This window comes from Taudactylus pleione, unplaced genomic scaffold, assembly GCF_031769625.1.
Source record: "Taudactylus pleione unplaced genomic scaffold, aTauple2 ptg000041l, whole genome shotgun sequence".
Classification (NCBI taxonomy): Eukaryota; Metazoa; Chordata; class Amphibia; order Anura; family Myobatrachidae; genus Taudactylus; species Taudactylus pleione.
This window is the reverse complement of record NW_028284443.1, coordinates 13,045,871-13,066,369: the sequence shown is the minus strand read 5'-3', so window position 1 is coordinate 13,066,369 and position 20,499 is coordinate 13,045,871. Positions and strand designations below refer to the sequence as shown.

Here is a 20,499-nt window from a genome sequence, read left to right as displayed (position 1 = left end):
GTGTGTGGAGGTGTAAATGATGTGGGACAGGTGTGTGGAGGTGTAAATGATGTGGAACAGAATTTACACCTCCACATCTCTGTCCCACATCATTTACACCTCCACATCTATGTAGGACAGGTTTGTGGAGGTGTAATTGATGTGGGACAGGTATGTGGAGGTGTAAATGATGTGGGACATGTACTGTATGTGGAGGTGTACATGATGTGGGACAGGGATGTGGAGGTGTAAATGATGTGAAACAGGTATGTGAAGGTGTAAATGATGTGGGACAGGTATGTGGAGGTGTAAGTGATGTGGAACAGGTATGTGGAGGTGTAAACAATGTGGGACAGGGATGTGGAGGTGTTAATTATGTTGGACAGGTGTGTGGAGGTGTAAATGATGTTGGACAGGTGTGTGGAGATGTAAATGATGTGGGCCAGAATTTACACCTCCACATCTCTGTCCCACATCATTTACACCTCCACATCTATGTGGGACAGGTGTGTGGAGGTGTTAATGATGTTGGACAGGCGTGTGGAGGTGTAAATGATGTGGGACAGGTGTGTGGAGGTGTAAATGATGTGGGACAGGTGTGTGGAGGTGTAAATGATGTGGAACAGAATTTACACCTCCACATCTCTGTCCCACATCATTTACTCCTCCACATCTATGTAGGACAGGTTTGTGGAGGTGTAATTGATGTGGGACAGGTGTGTGGAGGTGTAATTGATGTGGGACAGGTATGTGGAGGTGTAAATGATGTGGGACATGTACTGTATGTGGAGGTGTACATGATGTGGGACAGGGATGTGGAGGTGTAAATGATGTGAAACAGGTATGTGGAGGTATAAGTGATGTGGGACAGGTATGTGGAGGGGTAAGTGATGTGGGACAGGTATGTGGAGGTGTAAACAATGTGGGACAGGGATGTGGAGGTGTTAATTATGTTGGACAGGTGTGTAGAAAGATGTTGGACAGGTGTGTGGAGATGTAAATGATGTGGGCCAGAATTTACACCTCCACATCTCTGTCCCACATCATTTACACCTCCACATCTATGTAGGACAGGTTTGTGGAGGTGTAATTGATGTGGGACAGGTATGTGGAGGTGTAAATGATGTGGGACATGTACTGTATGTGGAGGTGTACATGATGTGGGACAGGGATGTGGAGGTATAAGTGATGTGGGACAGGTATGTGGAGGTGTAAGTGATGTGGGACAGGTATGTGGAGGTGTAAACAATGTGGGACAGGAATGTGGAGGTGTTAATTATGTTGGACAGGTGTGTGGAGGTGTAAATGATGTTGGACAGGTGTGTGGAGATGTAAATGATGTGGGCCAGAATTTACACCTCCACATCTCTGTCCCACATCATTTACACCTCCACATCTATGTGGGACAGGTGTGTGGATGTGTTAATGATGTTGGACAGGTGTGCGGAGGTGTAAATGATGTGGGACAGGTGTGTGGAGGTGTAAATGATGTGGGACAGGTGTGTGGAGGTGTAAATGATGTGGAACAGAATTTACACCTCCACATCTCTGTCCCACATCATTTACACCTCCACATCTATGTAGGACAGGTTTGTGGAGGTGTAATTGATGTGGGACAGGTATGTGGAGGTGTAAATGATGTGGGACATGTACTGTATGTGGAGGTGTACATGATGTGGGACAGGGATGTGGAGGTGTAAATGATGTGAAACAGGTATGTGAAGGTGTAAATGATGTGGGACAGGTATGTGGAGGTGTAAGTGATGTGGGACAGGTATGTGGAGGTGTAAACAATGTGGGACAGGGATGTGGAGGTGTTAATTATGTTGGACAGGTGTGTGGAGGTGTAAATGATGTTGGACAGGTGTGTGGAGATGTAAATGATGTGGGCCAGAATTTACACCTCCACATCTCTGTCCCACATCATTTACACCTCCACATCTATGTGGGACAGGTGTGTGGAGGTGTTAATGATGTTGGACAGGTGTGTGGAGGTGTAAATGATGTGGGACAGGTGTGTGGAGGTGTAAATGATGTGGGACAGGTGTGTGGAGGTGTAAATGATGTGGAACAGAATTTACACCTCCACATCTCTGTCCCACATCATTTACTCCTCCACATCTATGTAGGACAGGTTTGTGGAGGTGTAATTGATGTGGGACAGGTATGTGGAGGTGTAAATGATGTGGGACATGTACTGTATGTGGAGGTGTACATGATGTGGGACAGGGATGTGGAGGTGTAAATGATGTGAAACAGGTATGTGGAGGTATAAGTGATGTGGGACAGGTATGTGGAGGTGTAAGTGATGTGGGACAGGTATGTGCAGGTGTAAATAATGTGGGACAGGGATGTGGAGGTGTTAAATATGTGGGACAGGTGTGTGGAGGTGTAAATGATGTTGGACAGGTGTGTGGAGATGTAAATGATGTGGGCCAGAATTTACACCTCCACATCTCTGTCCCACATCATATACACCTCCACATCTATGTGGGACAGGTGTGTGGAGGTGTTAATGATGTTGGACAGGTGTGTGGAGGTGTAATTGATGTGGGACAGGTATGTCGAGGTGTAAATGATGTGGGACATGTACTGTATGTGGAGGTGTACATGATGTGGGACAGGGATGTGGAGGTGTAAATGATGTGAAATAGGTATGTGGAGGTATAAGTGATGTGGGACAGGTATGTGGAGGTGTAAGTGATGTGGGACAGGTATGTGAAGGTGTAAACAATGTGGGACAGGGATGTGGAGGTGTTAATTATGTTGGACAGGTGTGTGGAGGTGTAAATGATGTTGGACAGGTGTGTGGAGATGTAAATGATGTGGGCCAGAATTTACACCTCCACATCTCTGTCCCACATCATTTACACCTCCACATCTATGTAGGACAGGTTTGTGGAGGTGTAATTGATGTGGGACAGGTATGTGGAGGTGTAAATGATGTGGGACATGTACTGTATGTGGAGGTGTACATGATGTGGGACAGGGATGTGGAGGTATAAGTGATGTGGGACAGGTATGTGGAGGTGTAAGTGATGTGGGACAGGTATGTGCAGGTGTAAACAATGTGGGACAGGGATGTGGAGGTGTTAATTATGTTGGACAGGTGTGTGGAGGTATAAATGATGTTGGACAGGTGTGTGGAGATGTAAATGATGCGGGCCAGAATTTACACCTCCACATCTCTGTCCCACATCATTTACACCTCCACATCTATGTGGGACAGGTGTGTGGAGGTGTTAATGTTGGACAGGTGTGTGGAGGTGTAATTGATGTGGGACAGGTATGTGGAGGTGTAAATTATGTTGGACATGTACTGTATGTGGAGGTGTACATGATGTGGGACAGGGATGTGGAGGTGTAAATGATGTGAAACAGGTATGTGGAGGTATAAGTGATGTGGGACAGGTATGTGGAGGTGTAAGTGATGTGGGACAGGTATGTGGAGGTGTAAACAATGTGGGACAGGGATGTGGAGGTGTTAGTTATGTTGGACAGGTATGTGGAGGTGTAGATTATGTTGGACAGGTGTGTGGAGATGTAAATGATGTGGGCCAGAATTTACACCTCCACATCTCTGTCCCACATCATTTACACCTCCACATCTATGTAGGACAGGTTTGTGGAGGTGTAATTGATGTGGGACAGGTATGTGGAGGTGTAAATGATGTGGGACATGTACTGTATGTGGAGGTGTACATGATGTGGGACAGGGATGTGGAGGTGTACATGATGTGAAACAGGTATGTGAAGGTGTAAATGATGTGGGACAGGTATGTGGAGGTGTAAGTGATGTGGGACAGGTATGTGGAGGTGTAAACAATGTGGGACAGGAATGTGGAGGTGTTAATTATGTTGGACAGGTGTGTGGAGGTGTAAATGATGTTGGACAGGTGTGTGGAGATGTAAATGATGTGGGCCAGAATTTACACCTCCACATCTCTGTCCCACATCATTTACACCTCCACATCTATGTGGGACAGGTGTGTGGAGGTGTTAATTATGTTGTACAGGTGTGCGGAGGTGTAAATGATGTGGGACAGGTGTGTGGAGGTGTAAATGATGTGGGACAGGTGTGTGGAGGTGTAAATGATGTGGAACAGAATTTACACCTCCACATCTCTGTCCCACATCATTTACACCTCCACATCTATGTAGGACAGGTTTGTGGAGGTGTAATTGATGTGGGACAGGTATGTGGAGGTGTAAATGATGTGGGACATGTACTGTATGTGGAGGTGTACATGATGTGGGACAGGGATGTGGAGGTGTAAATGATGTGAAACAGGTATGTGAAGGTGTAAATGATGTGGGACAGGTATGTGGAGGTGTAAGTGATGTGGGACAGGTATGTGGAGGTGTAAACAATGTGGGACAGGGATGTGGAGGTGTTAATTATGTTGGACAGGTGTGTGGAGGTGTAAATGATGTTGGACAGGTGTGTGGAGATGTAAATGATGTGGGCCAGAATTTACACCTCCACATCTCTGTCCCACATCATTTACACCTCCACATCTATTTGGGACAGGTGTGTGGAGGTGTTAATGATGTTGGACAGGTGTGTGGAGGTGTAAATGATGTGGGACAGGTGTGTGGAGGTGTAAATGATGTGGGACAGGTGTGTGGAGGTGTAAATGATGTGGAACAGAATTTACACCTCCACATCTCTGTCCCACATCATTTACTCCTCCACATCTATGTAGGACAGGTTTGTGGAGGTGTAATTGATGTGGGACAGGTATGTGGAGGTGTAAATGATGTGGGACATGTACTGTATGTGGAGGTGTACATGATGTGGGACAGGGATGTGGAGGTGTAAATGATGTGAAACAGGTATGTGGAGGTATAAGTGATGTGGGACAGGTATGTGGAGGTGTAAGTGATGTGGGACAGGTATGTGCAGGTGTAAACAATGTGGGACAGGGATGTGGAGGTGTTAATTATGTTGGACAGGTGTGTGGAGGTGTAAATGATGTTGGACAGGTGTGTGGAGATGTAAATGATGTGGGCCAGAATTTACACCTCCACATCTCTGTCCCACATCATATACACCTCCACATCTATGTGGGACAGGTGTGTGGAGGTGTTAATGATGTTGGACAGGTGTGTGGAGGTGTAATTGATGTGGGACAGGTATGTGGAGGTGTAAATGATGTGGGACATCTACTGTATGTGGAGGTGTACATGATGTGGGACAGGGATGTGGAGGTGTAAATGATGTGAAACAGGTATGTGGAGGTATAAGTGATGTGGGACAGGTATGTGGAGGTGTAAGTGATGTGGGACAGGTATGTGGAGGTGTAAACAATGTGGGACAGGGATGTGGAGGTGTTATTTATGTTGGACAGGTGTGTGGATGTGTAAATGATGTTGGACAGGTGTGTGGAGATGTAAATGATGTGGGCCAGAATTTACACCTCCACATCTCTGTCCCACATCATTTACACCTCCACATCTATGTGGGACAGGTGTGTGGAGGTGTTAATGATGTTGGACAGGTGTGCGGAGGTGTAAATGATGTGGGACAGGTGTGTGGAGGTGTAAATGATGTGGGACAGGTGTGTGGAGGTGTAAATGATGTGGAACAGAATTTACACCTCCACATCTCTGTCCCACATCATTTACACCTCCACATCTATGTAGGACAGGTTTGTGGAGGTGTAATTGATGTGGGACAGGTATGTGGAGGTGTAAATGATGTGGGACATGTACTGTATGTGGAGGTGTACATGATGTGGGACAGGGATGTGGAGGTGTAAATGATGTGAAACAGGTATGTGAAGGTGTAAATGATGTGGGACAGGTATGTGGAGGTGTAAGTGATGTGGGACAGGTATGTGGAGGTGTAAACAATGTGGGACAGGGATGTGGAGGTGTTAATTATGTTGGACAGGTGTGTGGAGGTGTAAATGATGTTGGACAGGTGTGTGGAGATGTAAATGATGTGGGCCAGAATTTACACTTCCACATCTCTGTCCCACATCATTTACACCTCCACATCTATGTGGGACAGGTGTGTGGAGGTGTTAATGATGTTGGACAGGTGTGTGGAGGTGTAAATGATGTGGGACAGGTGTGTGGAGGTGTAAATGATGTGGGACAGGTGTGTGGAGGTGTAAATGATGTGGAACAGAATTTACACCTCCACATCTCTGTCCCACATCATTTACTCCTCCACATCTATGTAGGACAGGTTTGTGGAGGTGTAATTGATGTGGGACAGGTATGTGGAGGTGTAAATGATGTGGGACATGTACTGTATGTGGAGGTGTACATGATGTGGGACAGGGATGTGGAGGTGTAAATGATGTGAAACAGGTATGTGGAGGTATAAGTGATGTGGGACAGGTATGTGGAGGTGTAAGTGATGTGGGACAGGTATGTGCAGGTGTAAACAATGTGGGACAGGGATGTGGAGGTGTTAAATATGTTGGATAGGTGTGTGGAGGTGTAAATGATGTTGGACAGGTGTGTGGAGATGTAAATGATGTGGGCCAGAATTTACACCTCCACATCTCTGTCCCACATCATATACACCTCCACATCTATGTGGGACAGGTGTGTGGAGGTGTTAATGATGTTGGACAGGTGTGTGGAGGTGTAATTGATGTGGGACAGGTATGTGGAGGTGTAAATGATGTGGGACATGTACTGTATGTGGAGGTGTACATGATGTGGGACAGGGATGTGGAGGTGTAAATGATGTGAAACAGGTATGTGGAGGTATAAGTGATGTGGGACAGGTATGTGGAGGTGCAAGTGATGTGGGACAGGTATGTGGAGGTGTAAACAATGTGGGACAGGAATGTGGAGGTGTTAATTATGTTGGACAGGTGTGTGGAGGTGTAAATGATGTTGGACAGGTGTGTGGAGATGTAAATGATGTGGGCCAGAATTTACACCTCCACATCTCTGTCCCACATCATTTACACCTCCACATCTATGTGGGACAGGTGTGTGGAGGTGTTAATGATGTTGGACAGGTGTGCGGAGGTGTAAATGATGTGGGACAGGTGTGTGGAGGTGTAAATGATGTGGGACAGGTGTGTGGAGGTGTAAATGATGTGGAACAGAATTTACACCTCCACATCTCTGTCCCACATCATTTACACCTCCACATCTATGTAGGACAGGTTTGTGGAGGTGTAATTGATGTGGGACAGGTATGTGGAGGTGTAAATGATGTGGGACATGTACTGTATGTGGAGGTGTACATGATGTGGGACAGGGATGTGGAGGTGTAAATGATGTGAAACAGGTATGTGAAGGTGTAAATGATGTGGGACAGGTATGTGGAGGTGTAAGTGATGTGGGACAGGTATGTGGAGGTGTAAACAATGTGGGACAGGGATGTGGAGGTGTTAATTATGTTGGACAGGTGTGTGGAGGTGTAAATGATGTTGGACAGGTGTGTGGAGATGTAAATGATGTGGGCCAGAATTTACACCTCCACATCTCTGTCCCACATCATTTACACCTCCACATCTATGTGGGACAGGTGTGTGGAGGTGTTAATGATGTTGGACAGGTGTGTGGAGGTGTAAATGATGTGGGACAGGTGTGTGGAGGTGTAAATGATGTGGGACAGGTGTGTGGAGGTGTAAATGATGTGGAACAGAATTTACACCTCCACATCTCTGTCCCACATCATTTACTCCTCCACATCTATGTAGGACAGGTTTGTGGAGGTGTAATTGATGTGGGACAGGTATGTGGAGGTGTAAATGATGTGGGACATGTACTGTATGTGGAGGTGTACATGATGTGGGACAGGGATGTGGAGGTGTAAATGATGTGAAACAGGTATGTGGAGGTATAAGTGATGTGGGACAGGTATGTGGAGGTGTAAGTGATGTGGGACAGGTATGTGCAGGTGTAAATAATGTGGGACAGGGATGTGGAGGTGTTAAATATGTTGGACAGGTGTGTGGAGGTGTAAATGATGTTGGACAGGTGTGTGGAGGTGTAAATGATGTTGGACAGGTGTGTGGAGATGTAAATGATGTGGGCCAGAATTTACACCTCCACATCTCTGTCCCACATCATATACACCTCCACATCTATGTGGGACAGGTGTGTGGAGGTGTTAATGATGTTGGACAGGTGTGTGGAGGTGTAATTGATGTGGGACAGGTATGTGGAGGTGTAAATGATGTGGGACATGTACTGTATGTGGAGGTGTACATGATGTGGGACAGGGATGTGGAGGTGTAAATGATGTGAAACAGGTATGTGGAGGTATAAGTGATGTGGGACAGGTATGTGGAGGTGTAAGTGATGTGGGACAGGTATGTGAAGGTGTAAACAATGTGGGACAGGGATGTGGAGGTGTTAATTATGTTGGACAGGTGTGTGGAGGTGTAAATGATGTTGGACAGGTGTGTGGAGATGTAAATGATGTGGGCCAGAATTTACACCTCCACATCTCTGTCCCACATAATTTACACCTCCACATCTATGTAGGACAGGTTTGTGGAGGTGTAATTGATGTGGGACAGGTATGTGGAGGTGTAAATGATGTGGGACATGTACTGTATGTGGAGGTGTACATGATGTGGGACAGGGATGTGGAGGTATAAGTGATGTGGGACAGGTATGTGGAGGTGTAAGTGATGTGGGACAGGTATGTGCAGGTGTAAACAATGTGGGACAGGGATGTGGAGGTGTTAATTATGTTGGACAGGTGTGTGGAGGTATAAATGATGTTGGACAGGTGTGTGGAGATGTAAATGATGCGGGCCAGAATTTACACCTCCACATCTCTGTCCCACATCATTTACACCTCCACATCTATGTGGGACAGGTGTGTGGAGGTGTTAATGTTGGACAGGTGTGTGGAGGTGTAATTGATATGGGACAGGTATGTGGAGGTGTAAATTATGTTGGACATGTACTGTATGTGGAGGTGTACATGATGTGGGACAGGGATGTGGAGGTGTAAATGATGTGAAACAGGTATGTGGAGGTATAAGTGATGTGGGACAGGTATGTGGAGGTGTAAGTGATGTGGGACAGGTATGTGGAGGTGTAAACAATGTGGGACAGGGATGTGGAGGTGTTAATTATGTTGGACAGGTATGTGGAGGTGTAAATTATGTTGGACAGGTGTGTGGAGATGTAAATGATGTGGGCCAGAATTTACACCTCCACATCTCTGTCCCACATCATTTACACCTCCACATCTATGTAGGACAGGTTTGTGGAGGTGTAATTGATGTGGGACAGGTATGTGGAGGTGTAAATGATGTGGGACATATACTGTATGTGGAGGTGTACATGATGTGGGACAGGGATGTGGAGGTGTACATGATGTGAAACAGGTATGTGAAGGTGTAAATGATGTGGGACAGGTATGTGGAGGTGTAAGTGATGTGGGACAGGTATGTGGAGGTGTAAACAATGTGGGACAGGAATGTGGAGGTGTTAATTATGTTGGACAGGTGTGTGGAGGTGTAAATGATGTTGGACAGGTGTGTGGAGATGTAAATGATGTGGGCCAGAATTTACACCTCCACATCTCTGTCCCACATCATTTACACCTCCACATCTATGTGGGACAGGTGTGTGGAGGTGTTAATTATGTTGTACAGGTGTGCGGAGGTGTAAATGATGTGGGACAGGTGTGTGGAGGTGTAAATGATGTGGGACAGGTGTGTGGAGGTGTAAATGATGTGGAACAGAATTTACACCTCCACATCTCTGTCCCACATCATTTACACCTCCACATCTATGTAGGACAGGTTTGTGGAGGTGTAATTGATGTGGGACAGGTATGTGGAGGTGTAAATGATGTGGGACATGTACTGTATGTGGAGGTGTACATGATGTGGGACAGGGATGTGGAGGTGTAAATGATGTGAAACAGGTATGTGAAGGTGTAAATGATGTGGGACAGGTATGTGGAGGTGTAAGTGATGTGGGACAGGTATGTGGAGGTGTAAACAATGTGGGACAGGGATGTGGAGGTGTTAATTATGTTGGACAGGTGTGTGGAGGTGTAAATGATGTTGGACAGGTGTGTGGAGATGTAAATGATGTGGGCCAGAATTTACACCTCCACATCTCTGTCCCACATCATTTACACCTCCACATCTATGTGGGACAGGTGTGTGGAGGTGTTAATGATGTTGGACAGGTGTGTGGAGGTGTAAATGATGTGGGACAGGTGTGTGGAGGTGTAAATGATGTGGGACAGGTGTGTGGAGGTGTAAATGATGTGGAACAGAATTTACACCTCCACATCTCTGTCCCACATCATTTACTCCTCCACATCTATGTAGGACAGGTTTGTGGAGGTGTAATTGATGTGGGACAGGTATGTGGAGGTGTAAATGATGTGGGACATGTACTGTATGTGGAGGTGTACATGATGTGGGACAGGGATGTGGAGGTGTAAATGATGTGAAACAGGTATGTGGAGGTATAAGTGATGTGGGACAGGTATGTGGAGGTGTAAGTGATGTGGGACAGGTATGTGCAGGTGTAAACAATGTGGGACAGGGATGTGGAGGTGTTAATTATGTTGGACAGGTGTGTGGAGGTGTAAATGATGTTGGACAGGTGTGTGGAGATGTAAATGATGTGGGCCAGAATTTACACCTCCACATCTCTGTCCCACATCATATACACCTCCACATCTATGTGGGACAGGTGTGTGGAGGTGTTAATGATGTTGGACAGGTGTGTGGAGGTGTAATTGATGTGGGACAGGTATGTGGAGGTGTAAATGATGTGGGACATCTACTGTATGTGGAGGTGTACATGATGTGGGACAGGGATGTGGAGGTGTAAATGATGTGAAACAGGTATGTGGAGGTATAAGTGATGTGGGACAGGTATGTGGAGGTGTAAGTGATGTGGGACAGGTATGTGGAGGTGTAAACAATGTGGGACAGGGATGTGGAGGTGTTATTTATGTTGGACAGGTGTGTGGATGTGTAAATGATGTTGGACAGGTGTGTGGAGATGTAAATGATGTGGGCCAGAATTTACACCTCCACATCTCTGTCCCACATCATTTACACCTCCACATCTATGTGGGACAGGTGTGTGGAGGTGTTAATGATGTTGGACAGGTGTGCGGAGGTGTAAATGATGTGGGACAGGTGTGTGGAGGTGTAAATGATGTGGGACAGGTGTGTGGAGGTGTAAATGATGTGGAACAGAATTTACACCTCCACATCTCTGTCCCACATCATTTACACCTCCACATCTATGTAGGACAGGTTTGTGGAGGTGTAATTGATGTGGGACAGGTATGTGGAGGTGTAAATGATGTGGGACATGTACTGTATGTGGAGGTGTACATGATGTGGGACAGGGATGTGGAGGTGTAAATGATGTGAAACAGGTATGTGAAGGTGTAAATGATGTGGGACAGGTATGTGGAGGTGTAAGTGATGTGGGACAGGTATGTGGAGGTGTAAACAATGTGGGACAGGGATGTGGAGGTGTTAATTATGTTGGACAGGTGTGTGGAGGTGTAAATGATGTTGGACAGGTGTGTGGAGATGTAAATGATGTGGGCCAGAATTTACACCTCCACATCTCTGTCCCACATCATTTACACCTCCACATCTATGTGGGACAGGTGTGTGGAGGTGTTAATGATGTTGGACAGGTGTGTGGAGGTGTAAATGATGTGGGACAGGTGTGTGGAGGTGTAAATGATGTGGGACAGGTGTGTGGAGGTGTAAATGATGTGGAACAGAATTTACACCTCCACATCTCTGTCCCACATCATTTACTCCTCCACATCTATGTAGGACAGGTTTGTGGAGGTGTAATTGATGTGGGACAGGTATGTGGAGGTGTAAATGATGTGGGACATGTACTGTATGTGGAGGTGTACATGATGTGGGACAGGGATGTGGAGGTGTAAATGATGTGAAACAGGTATGTGGAGGTATAAGTGATGTGGGACAGGTATGTGGAGGTGTAAGTGATGTGGGACAGGTATGTGCAGGTGTAAACAATGTGGGACAGGGATGTGGAGGTGTTAAATATGTTGGATAGGTGTGTGGAGGTGTAAATGATGTTGGACAGGTGTGTGGAGATGTAAATGATGTGGGCCAGAATTTACACCTCCACATCTCTGTCCCACATCATATACACCTCCACATCTATGTGGGACAGGTGTGTGGAGGTGTTAATGATGTTGGACAGGTGTGTGGAGGTGTAATTGATGTGGGACAGGTATGTGGAGGTGTAAATGATGTGGGACATGTACTGTATGTGGAGGTGTACATGATGTGGGACAGGGATGTGGAGGTGTAAATGATGTGAAACAGGTATGTGGAGGTATAAGTGATGTGGGACAGGTATGTGGAGGTGTAAGTGATGTGGGACAGGTATGTGGAGGTGTAAACAATGTGGGACAGGGATGTGGAGGTGTTAATTATGTTGGACAGGTGTGTGGAGGTGTAAATGATGTTGGACAGGTGTGTGGAGATGTAAATGATGTGGGCCAGAATTTACACCTCCACATCTCTGTCCCACATCATTTACACCTCCACATCTATGTAGGACAGGTTTGTGGAGGTGTAATTGATGTGGGACAGGTATGTGGAGGTGTAAATGATGTGGGACATGTACTGTATGTGGAGGTGTACATGATGTGGGACAGGGATGTGGAGGTATAAGTGATGTGGGACAGGTATGTGGAGGTGTAAGTGATGTGGGACAGGTATGTGCAGGTGTAAACAATGTGGGACAGGGATGTGGAGGTGTTAATTATGTTGGACAGGTGTGTGGAGGTGTAAATGATGTTGGACAGGTGTGTGGAGATGTAAATGATGCGGGCCAGAATTTACACCTCCACATCTCTGTCCCACATCATTTACACCTCCACATCTATGTGGGACAGGTGTGTGGAGGTGTTAATGTTGGACAGGTGTGTGGAGGTGTAATTGATGTGGGACAGGTATGTGGAGGTGTAAATTATGTTGGACATGTACTGTATGTGGAGGTGTACATGATGTGGGACAAGGATGTGGAGGTGTAAATGATGTGAAACAGGTATGTGGAGGCATAAGTGATGTGGGACAGGTATGTGGAGGTGTAAGTGATGTGGGACAGGTATGTGGAGGTGTAAACAATGTGGGACAGGGATGTGGAGGTGTTAATTATGTTGGACAGGTATGTGGAGGTGTAAATTATGTTGGACAGGTGTGTGGAGATGTAAATGATGTGGGCCAGAATTTACACCTCCACATCTCTGTCCCACATCATTTACACCTCCACATCTATGTAGGACAGGTTTGTGGAGGTGTAATTGATGTGGGACAGGTATGTGGAGGTGTAAATGATGTGGGACATGTACTGTATGTGGAGGTGTACATGATGTGGGACAGGGATGTGGAGGTGTAAATGATGTGAAACAGGTATGTGAAGGTGTAAATGATGTGGGACAGGTATGTGGAGGTGTAAGTGATGTGGGACAGGTATGTGGAGGTGTAAACAATGTGGGACAGGGATGTGGAGGTGTTAATTATGTTGGACAGGTGTGTGGAGGTGTAAATGATGTTGGACAGGTGTGTGGAGATGTAAATGATGTGGGCCAGAATTTACACCTCCACATCTCTGTCCCACATCATTTACACCTCCACATCTATGTGGGACAGGTGTGTGGAGGTGTTAATGATGTTGGACAGGTGTGTGGAGGTGTAAATGATGTGGGACAGGTGTGTGGAGGTGTAAATGATGTGGGACAGGTGTGTGGAGGTGTAAATGAAGTGGAACAGAATTTACACCTCCACATCTCTGTCCCACATCATTTACACCTCCACATCTATGTAGGACAGGTTTGTGGAGGTGTAATTGATGTGGGACAGGTATGTGGACGTGTAAATGATGTGGGACATGTACTGTATGTGGAGGTGTACATGATGTGGGACAGGGATGTGGAGGTGTAAATGATGTGAAACAGGTATGTGGAGGTATAAGTGATGTTGGACAGGTATGTGGAGGTGTAAGTGATGTGGGACAGGTATGTGGAGGTGTACACAATGTGGGACAGGGATGTGGAGGTGTTAATTATGTTGGACAGGTGTGTGGAGGTGTAAATGATGTTGGACAGGTGTGTGGAGATGTAAATGATGTGGGCCAGAATTTACACCTCCACATCTCTGTCCCACATCATTTACACCTCCACATCTATGTAGGACAGGTTTGTGGAGGTGTAATTGATGTGGGACAGGTATGTGGAGGTGTAAATGATGTGGGACATGTACTGTATGTGGAGGTGTACATGATGTGGGACAGGGATGTGGAGGTATAAGTGATGTGGGACAGGTATGTGGAGGTGTAAGTGATGTGGGACAGGTATGTGGTGGTGTAAACAATGTGGGACAGGAATGTGGAGGTGTTAATTATGTTGGACAGGTGTGTGGAGGTGTAAATGATGTTGGACAGGTGTGTGGAGATGTAAATGATGTGGGCCAGAATTTACACCTCCACATCTGTCCCACATCATTTACACCTCCACATCTATGTGGGACAGGTGTGTGGAGGTGTTAATGATGTTGGACAGGTGTGCGGAGGTGTAAATGATGTGGGACAGGTATGTGGAGGTGTAAATGATGTGGGACATGTACTGTATGTGGAGGTGTACATGATGTGGGACAGGGATGTGGAGGTGTAAATGATGTGAAACAGGTATGTGGAGGTATAAGTGATGTGGGACAGGTATGTGGAGGTGTAAGTGATGTGGGACAGGTATGTGGAGGTGTAAACAATGTGGGACAGGGATGTGGAGGTGTTAATTATGTTGGACAGGTGTGTGGAGGTGTAAATGATGTTGGACAGGTGTGTGGAGATGTAAATGATGTGGGCCAGAATTTACACCTCCACATCTCTGTCCCACATCATTTACACCTCCACATCTATGTAGGACAGGTTTGTGGAGGTGTAATTGATGTGGGACAGGTATGTGGAGGTGTAAATGATGTGGGACATGTACTGTATGTGGAGGTGTACATGATGTGGGACAGGGATGTGGAGGTATAAGTGATGTGGGACAGGTATGTGGAGGTGTAAGTGATGTGGGACAGGTATGTGCAGGTGTAAACAATGTGGGACAGGGATGTGGAGGTGTTAATTATGTTGGACAGGTGTGTGGAGGTGTAAATGATGTTGGACAGGTGTGTGGAGATGTAAATGATGCGGGCCAGAATTTACACCTCCACATCTCTGTCCCACATCATTTACACCTCCACATCTATGTGGGACAGGTGTGTGGAGGTGTTAATGTTGGACAGGTGTGTGGAGGTGTAATTGATGTGGGACAGGTATGTGGAGGTGTAAATTATGTTGGACATGTACTGTATGTGGAGGTGTACATGATGTGGGACAGGGATGTGGAGGTGTAAATGATGTGAAACAGGTATGTGGAGGTATAAGTGATGTGGGACAGGTATGTGGAGGTGTAAGTGATGTGGGACAGGTATGTGGAGGTGTAAACAATGTGGGACAGGGATGTGGAGGTGTTAATTATGTTGGACAGGTATGTGGAGGTGTAAATTATGTTGGACAGGTGTGTGGAGATGTAAATGATGTGGGCCAGAATTTACACCTCCACATCTCTGTCCCACATCATTTACACCTCCACATCTATGTAGGACAGGTTTGTGGAGGTGTAATTGATGTGGGACAGGTATGTGGAGGTGTAAATGATGTGGGACATGTACTGTATGTGGAGGTGTACATGATGTGGGACAGGGATGTGGAGGTGTAAATGATGTGAAACAGGTATGTGAAGGTGTAAATGATGTGGGACAGGTATGTGGAGGTGTAAGTGATGTGGGACAGGTATGTGGAGGTGTAAACAATGTGGGACAGGGATGTGGAGGTGTTAATTATGTTGGACAGGTGTGTGGAGGTGTAAATGATGTTGGACAGGTGTGTGGAGATGTAAATGATGTGGGCCAGAATTTACACCTCCACATCTCTGTCCCACATCATTTACACCTCCACATCTATGTGGGACAGGTGTGTGGAGGTGTTAATGATGTTGGACAGGTGTGCGGAGGTGTAAATGATGTGGGACAGGTGTGTGGAGGTGTAAATGATGTGGGACAGGTGTGTGGAGGTGTAAATGAAGTGGAACAGAATTTACACCTCCACATCTCTGTCCCACATCATTTACACCTCCACATCTATGTAGGACAGGTTTGTGGAGGTGTAATTGATGTGGGACAGGTATGTGGAGGTGTAAATGATGTGGGACATGTACTGTATGTGGAGGTGTACATGATGTGGGACAGGGATGTGGAGGTGTAAATGATGTGAAACAGGTATGTGGAGGTATAAGTGATGTGGGACAGGTATGTGGAGGTGTAAGTGATGTGGGACAGGTATGTGGAGGTGTAAACAATGTGGGACAGGGATGTGGAGGTGTTAATTATGTTGGACAGGTGTGTGGAGGTGTAAATGATGTTGGACAGGTGTGTGGAGATGTAAATGATGTGGGCCAGAATTTACACCTCCACATCTCTGTCCCACATCATTTACACCTCCACATCTATGTGGGACAGGTATGTGGAGGTGTAAATGATGTGGGACTGGTATGTGGAGGTATAAATGATGTAGGACAGGTATGTGGAGGTGTAAATGATGTAGGACAGGTATGTGGATGTGTAAATGATGTGGGACAGGTATGTGGAGGTGTAAATTATGTGGGACAGGTGTGTGGAGGTGTAAATGATGTGGGACAGGTATGTGGAGGTGTAAATAACGTGGACAGGTATGTGGAGTTGTAAATGGCAAGATGTCCCCAGTTTTGAAGTGAGCATGAATATGACATCTTATAACTAATCAGAGCATCCGAATACTTACATGATCACAGAGTATTAAAGGAAATGAGTGTGTTGGACTTTTTAAAGCAGTAATATAACTACTGGTGAGATAGTTTAAGTTAGTACAGGCTGCTACTGTCAGGGAGGGAAAATGGTGAGAAGCAATAAACAAAGACCAAGGGCCAAACGTAACAGGGTGCTGGATTTTGGAAAGTGCTGATATTTTGTCTAGTTAGCATTTGGGTTTCCAAGCTGCAATGTTTAGTAAACCAAAACCAACCAGGTTATAGCCTTACTAAAAATTGGGGCTTTCAATTTGACTGCTAACTGGACAAAATCTCTACACTTTCAGAATTTCACGCCCTATTGCCTACAGTAGTACACCATGAGCTTTAGAGGTTTTGTGCAAACTTAAGTTTAGAAATTAAGCTTTTTTAACACTTCTGACACTGAAAAGCAAATATTAGGCCATTTCCTAAAATAGTGTTGTGCCCTCTAGACAAAACAAAGTGTACTGATCTTACCCTGTATAGCCACTTTCCAGCCCCAGTACCTCTATATGACAGTAGTGCAAACAGCATGTTTGTAGCTGAAACTGCAGTGAGTTGTGTAGGGATATTAAACCCCCAGATCCCTTACCGTCAGGGAGATAGTTTAAAGCCTAGAGAGGCATCACTGGAATGTCCATTGCCACCCCCAGTTTTCCACCAAAATGGCAGTTGTAAATCAGTATGGGAGAGCAGTACCAGCAACGCAGTACAGTCAAACTAGGGGTAATCTTTTGCCACTTTGCAATTGGTTGCTAATGGACAGACCCCCATCGAAGGTACACAATTAGGCTGTTACAAAGCACAGCTTAAACCTTTTCTTTGTCTGATGGTATATCCTTTATGAAGTTTTGGCATCCAACTTCTCACACTTGCTGCCAGTTTCTATATGCCATTTTTTATTAAAATTGTACAAGTGCCGGGAGTTAGGTAGTGTATCTTCCACTTGTTGTGTTCTGTATAACTCGGGCCTTGTAATGCAAGTCGCATTAAAAGGTTAGAGTTTTCATAGGAGTAAACTCACACACACTCAGAGTCATATGGTGCGTACACACGGTCAGATATTCTGGTCGATATAAACGATAACGATATAGTTTATCGTTCGATCATTTATATCAACCGGAATATTACCCCTTTCAACGACAAATGATTGTCGATGCGCGGGCACGAATGGTCAATATAGATATCGACCATCGCCCATGCATGCATGCCAACATGGTCTATATCGCTGATCGCGGGTCATTATAGTAGTTGGGGGGTTGCTGGATGTTCGATCCAGAACATGCAGGACGATCAGATAATGATCATTATCGTTATCTGATAGTCTGAGATCTGACCCTGTGTACCCTCCAATATAATGTAATAGCCTCAAACTCACAAGTTTGCAGGTTAGTACATTTGGCGAGTTGATGGACAAACTCGGACTCTTAAAGTGCGAGAAGGAAGGAGTTTGTCTCACACAGAAAACTCAGACCCTATTACATCTTGCTCTCTATGTGATAATATTTCACTGTCTAAAAGTAAAATAAAATAAACGTTACTTTGAGGTATTAATTCTTTAATTTGCATAATTTGTATAAACAATTTAGCAATGCAATTAAACACAATTCTGATAAGCGAGCTAAAAGGAAAACTGTAGAAATATTTATCATAACTGACAAAAGCTTAAAATTCTAAACAACTAATGCCATAAACTTCACAGGTTTCCCTTTTTTCATTTGAAATACATATGTTCATTTCAAGTACTGCTGTTATAGGGTTCCTGAATGTTCCAGTACTTATGGAAGTTCCCAGTTTTTATAAAGCCAAAAATGTTTAACGTTGGAGGAATTTAGCCTTGTGGATTAGGAGGTTTATATATTGAAGACAAAAAAAATCAGACATTACTTCAACAAAGTCATCACTTCTTATGTTACATTTCCTACTTGGAGTGACTAGTTATACTTATACAAAACTAGAAGATACTTATGGTTTATGACATTATAGGTTAGGCTTATGTTGTACCTGGACCAAATTTGCTGAAGAAAATAATTTACTAAAGTGATACAAATAGTAGTGTGCTTACAACATGAGTACAACAAGCATTAGGATAAAACCAGCATAACATTCTATTCTCCTTGCGGAACGGACAATGCTGGGCCTTTAGAGTCATCAAATTTATCATTTGTTGTTAGCTGCATAATCATAAAAATTCCATATGACAGGATCCACAACAGGATAATACAGGACACAAGCGCCATCCAGATTGCAGGAGTGAAGAAAGATGAGCAGTCACTAGCATAGGAGAAAAGGTTGTTTTTGATGTTGAATCCTTGAATCTGAAAAATGTAAAATATTGGCTATTTTAGTAAAGAAATGTTTACGGATTAAACAAAGCTTATATACACTCCCATAAAGTTATAGACACTTATGGGCTGAAGCAAAGCAAGACCTACACTAGTTTGCGTAGAGTGAAATATGTAAAATCGTTCTGTGCACTCCCAGAAAACAGGTTTCAGGCATATGTGCCCATGTAGACTGAAGTGACTCTGTGCTTGCATCTGGAGAGGCTGGAAGCGGCCGCTTAACATGTATGTTTGCTCAATTGCAAATAGCTTGTGTATTTGCACATCAAATACACAATGATGACGATGGTCACCAGCACTAGTGAAACGCTTGTGATTGGCTGAACACAAATGCACTGCTGATGCTGATAGGTACTTATTTCATAAGTTTTATTGCAGCCTGATAGTGAAAGCATATTTTGCAAACAAAACAAATATTTAAAAATGCTGGTGGTAAATGTGATGTATGCCTAATGTATGCCTTATGTAAACAGGGCACATATACTACTGGGGTCGACCTGCACATTTTTTGCAATAGCTGAAGCTTTACATATTCCCACATTATGGCTTTGTAAGGTAAATGCATTTTATAACTGCAATTTAGGACTTACAGCGCAATTGCAGACATATGAAATAATTCATTTATTATTCAAATTGGGTTTTTTTGCCATATACATTTTTCCCTTCAGGTAGCAGCATAAAAGTGACATAATGGGATAACTGTACCCTCCACTGTACCCTCCACTGGGAACAATAATAATTAACTCCTCAGTAGCCTAAATTATAACTTTATTATAGGCTTTATTGTACTTAATATAATGCATAGGTTTTAATTTGAAACATGTCAAGTCTCTTACAGGATACACAATATTTTACATATAATCATGTCACTTTATAAATCTGAATTAGCTGGCATTTTAGTACTTTAGAAAAGACTCTTCCACTGTAGTTATACGAATACAAGATGAAGTTTTATTTTGCTTTGGACAGCTGCTAATATAAAGAAATACTTATATGATTTTAAAAAGACACAACATTGCTTTAATATAGTGATAGAATGTCCAGTTTTAATACATGTGTTTAGATCAACAGGCACAGATCAGTTGTAAATGAAGCATATTTATTCATACTAATCCAATGCAACAAATAAAAAGGTGTTTAGCCTACATTTTGCCAAAATGTACTCTAAACACCTTTTTATATCTTGCATTGGATTAGTATTGCATTGCAAAGTTATTTTGTACAGGGCAGAAAGTCTGCCGTACCATGTGCAGAAAGTTTATTATCTATTTATTATGAAATCTGAGACTAGTGCAAGTCGTGCATGTTGTTTTGTAATGCAGTGATTACTTC

The 20,499-nt window shown here is 44.5% G+C and overlaps 1 protein-coding gene across 1 annotated transcript in view; it reads right to left on the bottom strand.

Annotated features, from left to right (window-relative positions):
• Positions 1 to 18,372: 18,372 nt before the first annotated feature.
• The window catches only part of LOC148537983 (V-type proton ATPase subunit S1-like), a 116,712-nt gene continuing 114,585 nt past the window's right edge, over positions 18,373 to 20,499 (bottom strand). The window contains exon 10 of the mRNA XM_088456095.1: positions 18,373 to 19,140. Within this exon, the coding sequence (XP_088312221.1) occupies positions 18,931 to 19,140 (210 nt within the window). The 3' untranslated portion in view covers positions 18,373 to 18,930. The remainder of the gene's footprint in view (positions 19,141 to 20,499) is intronic.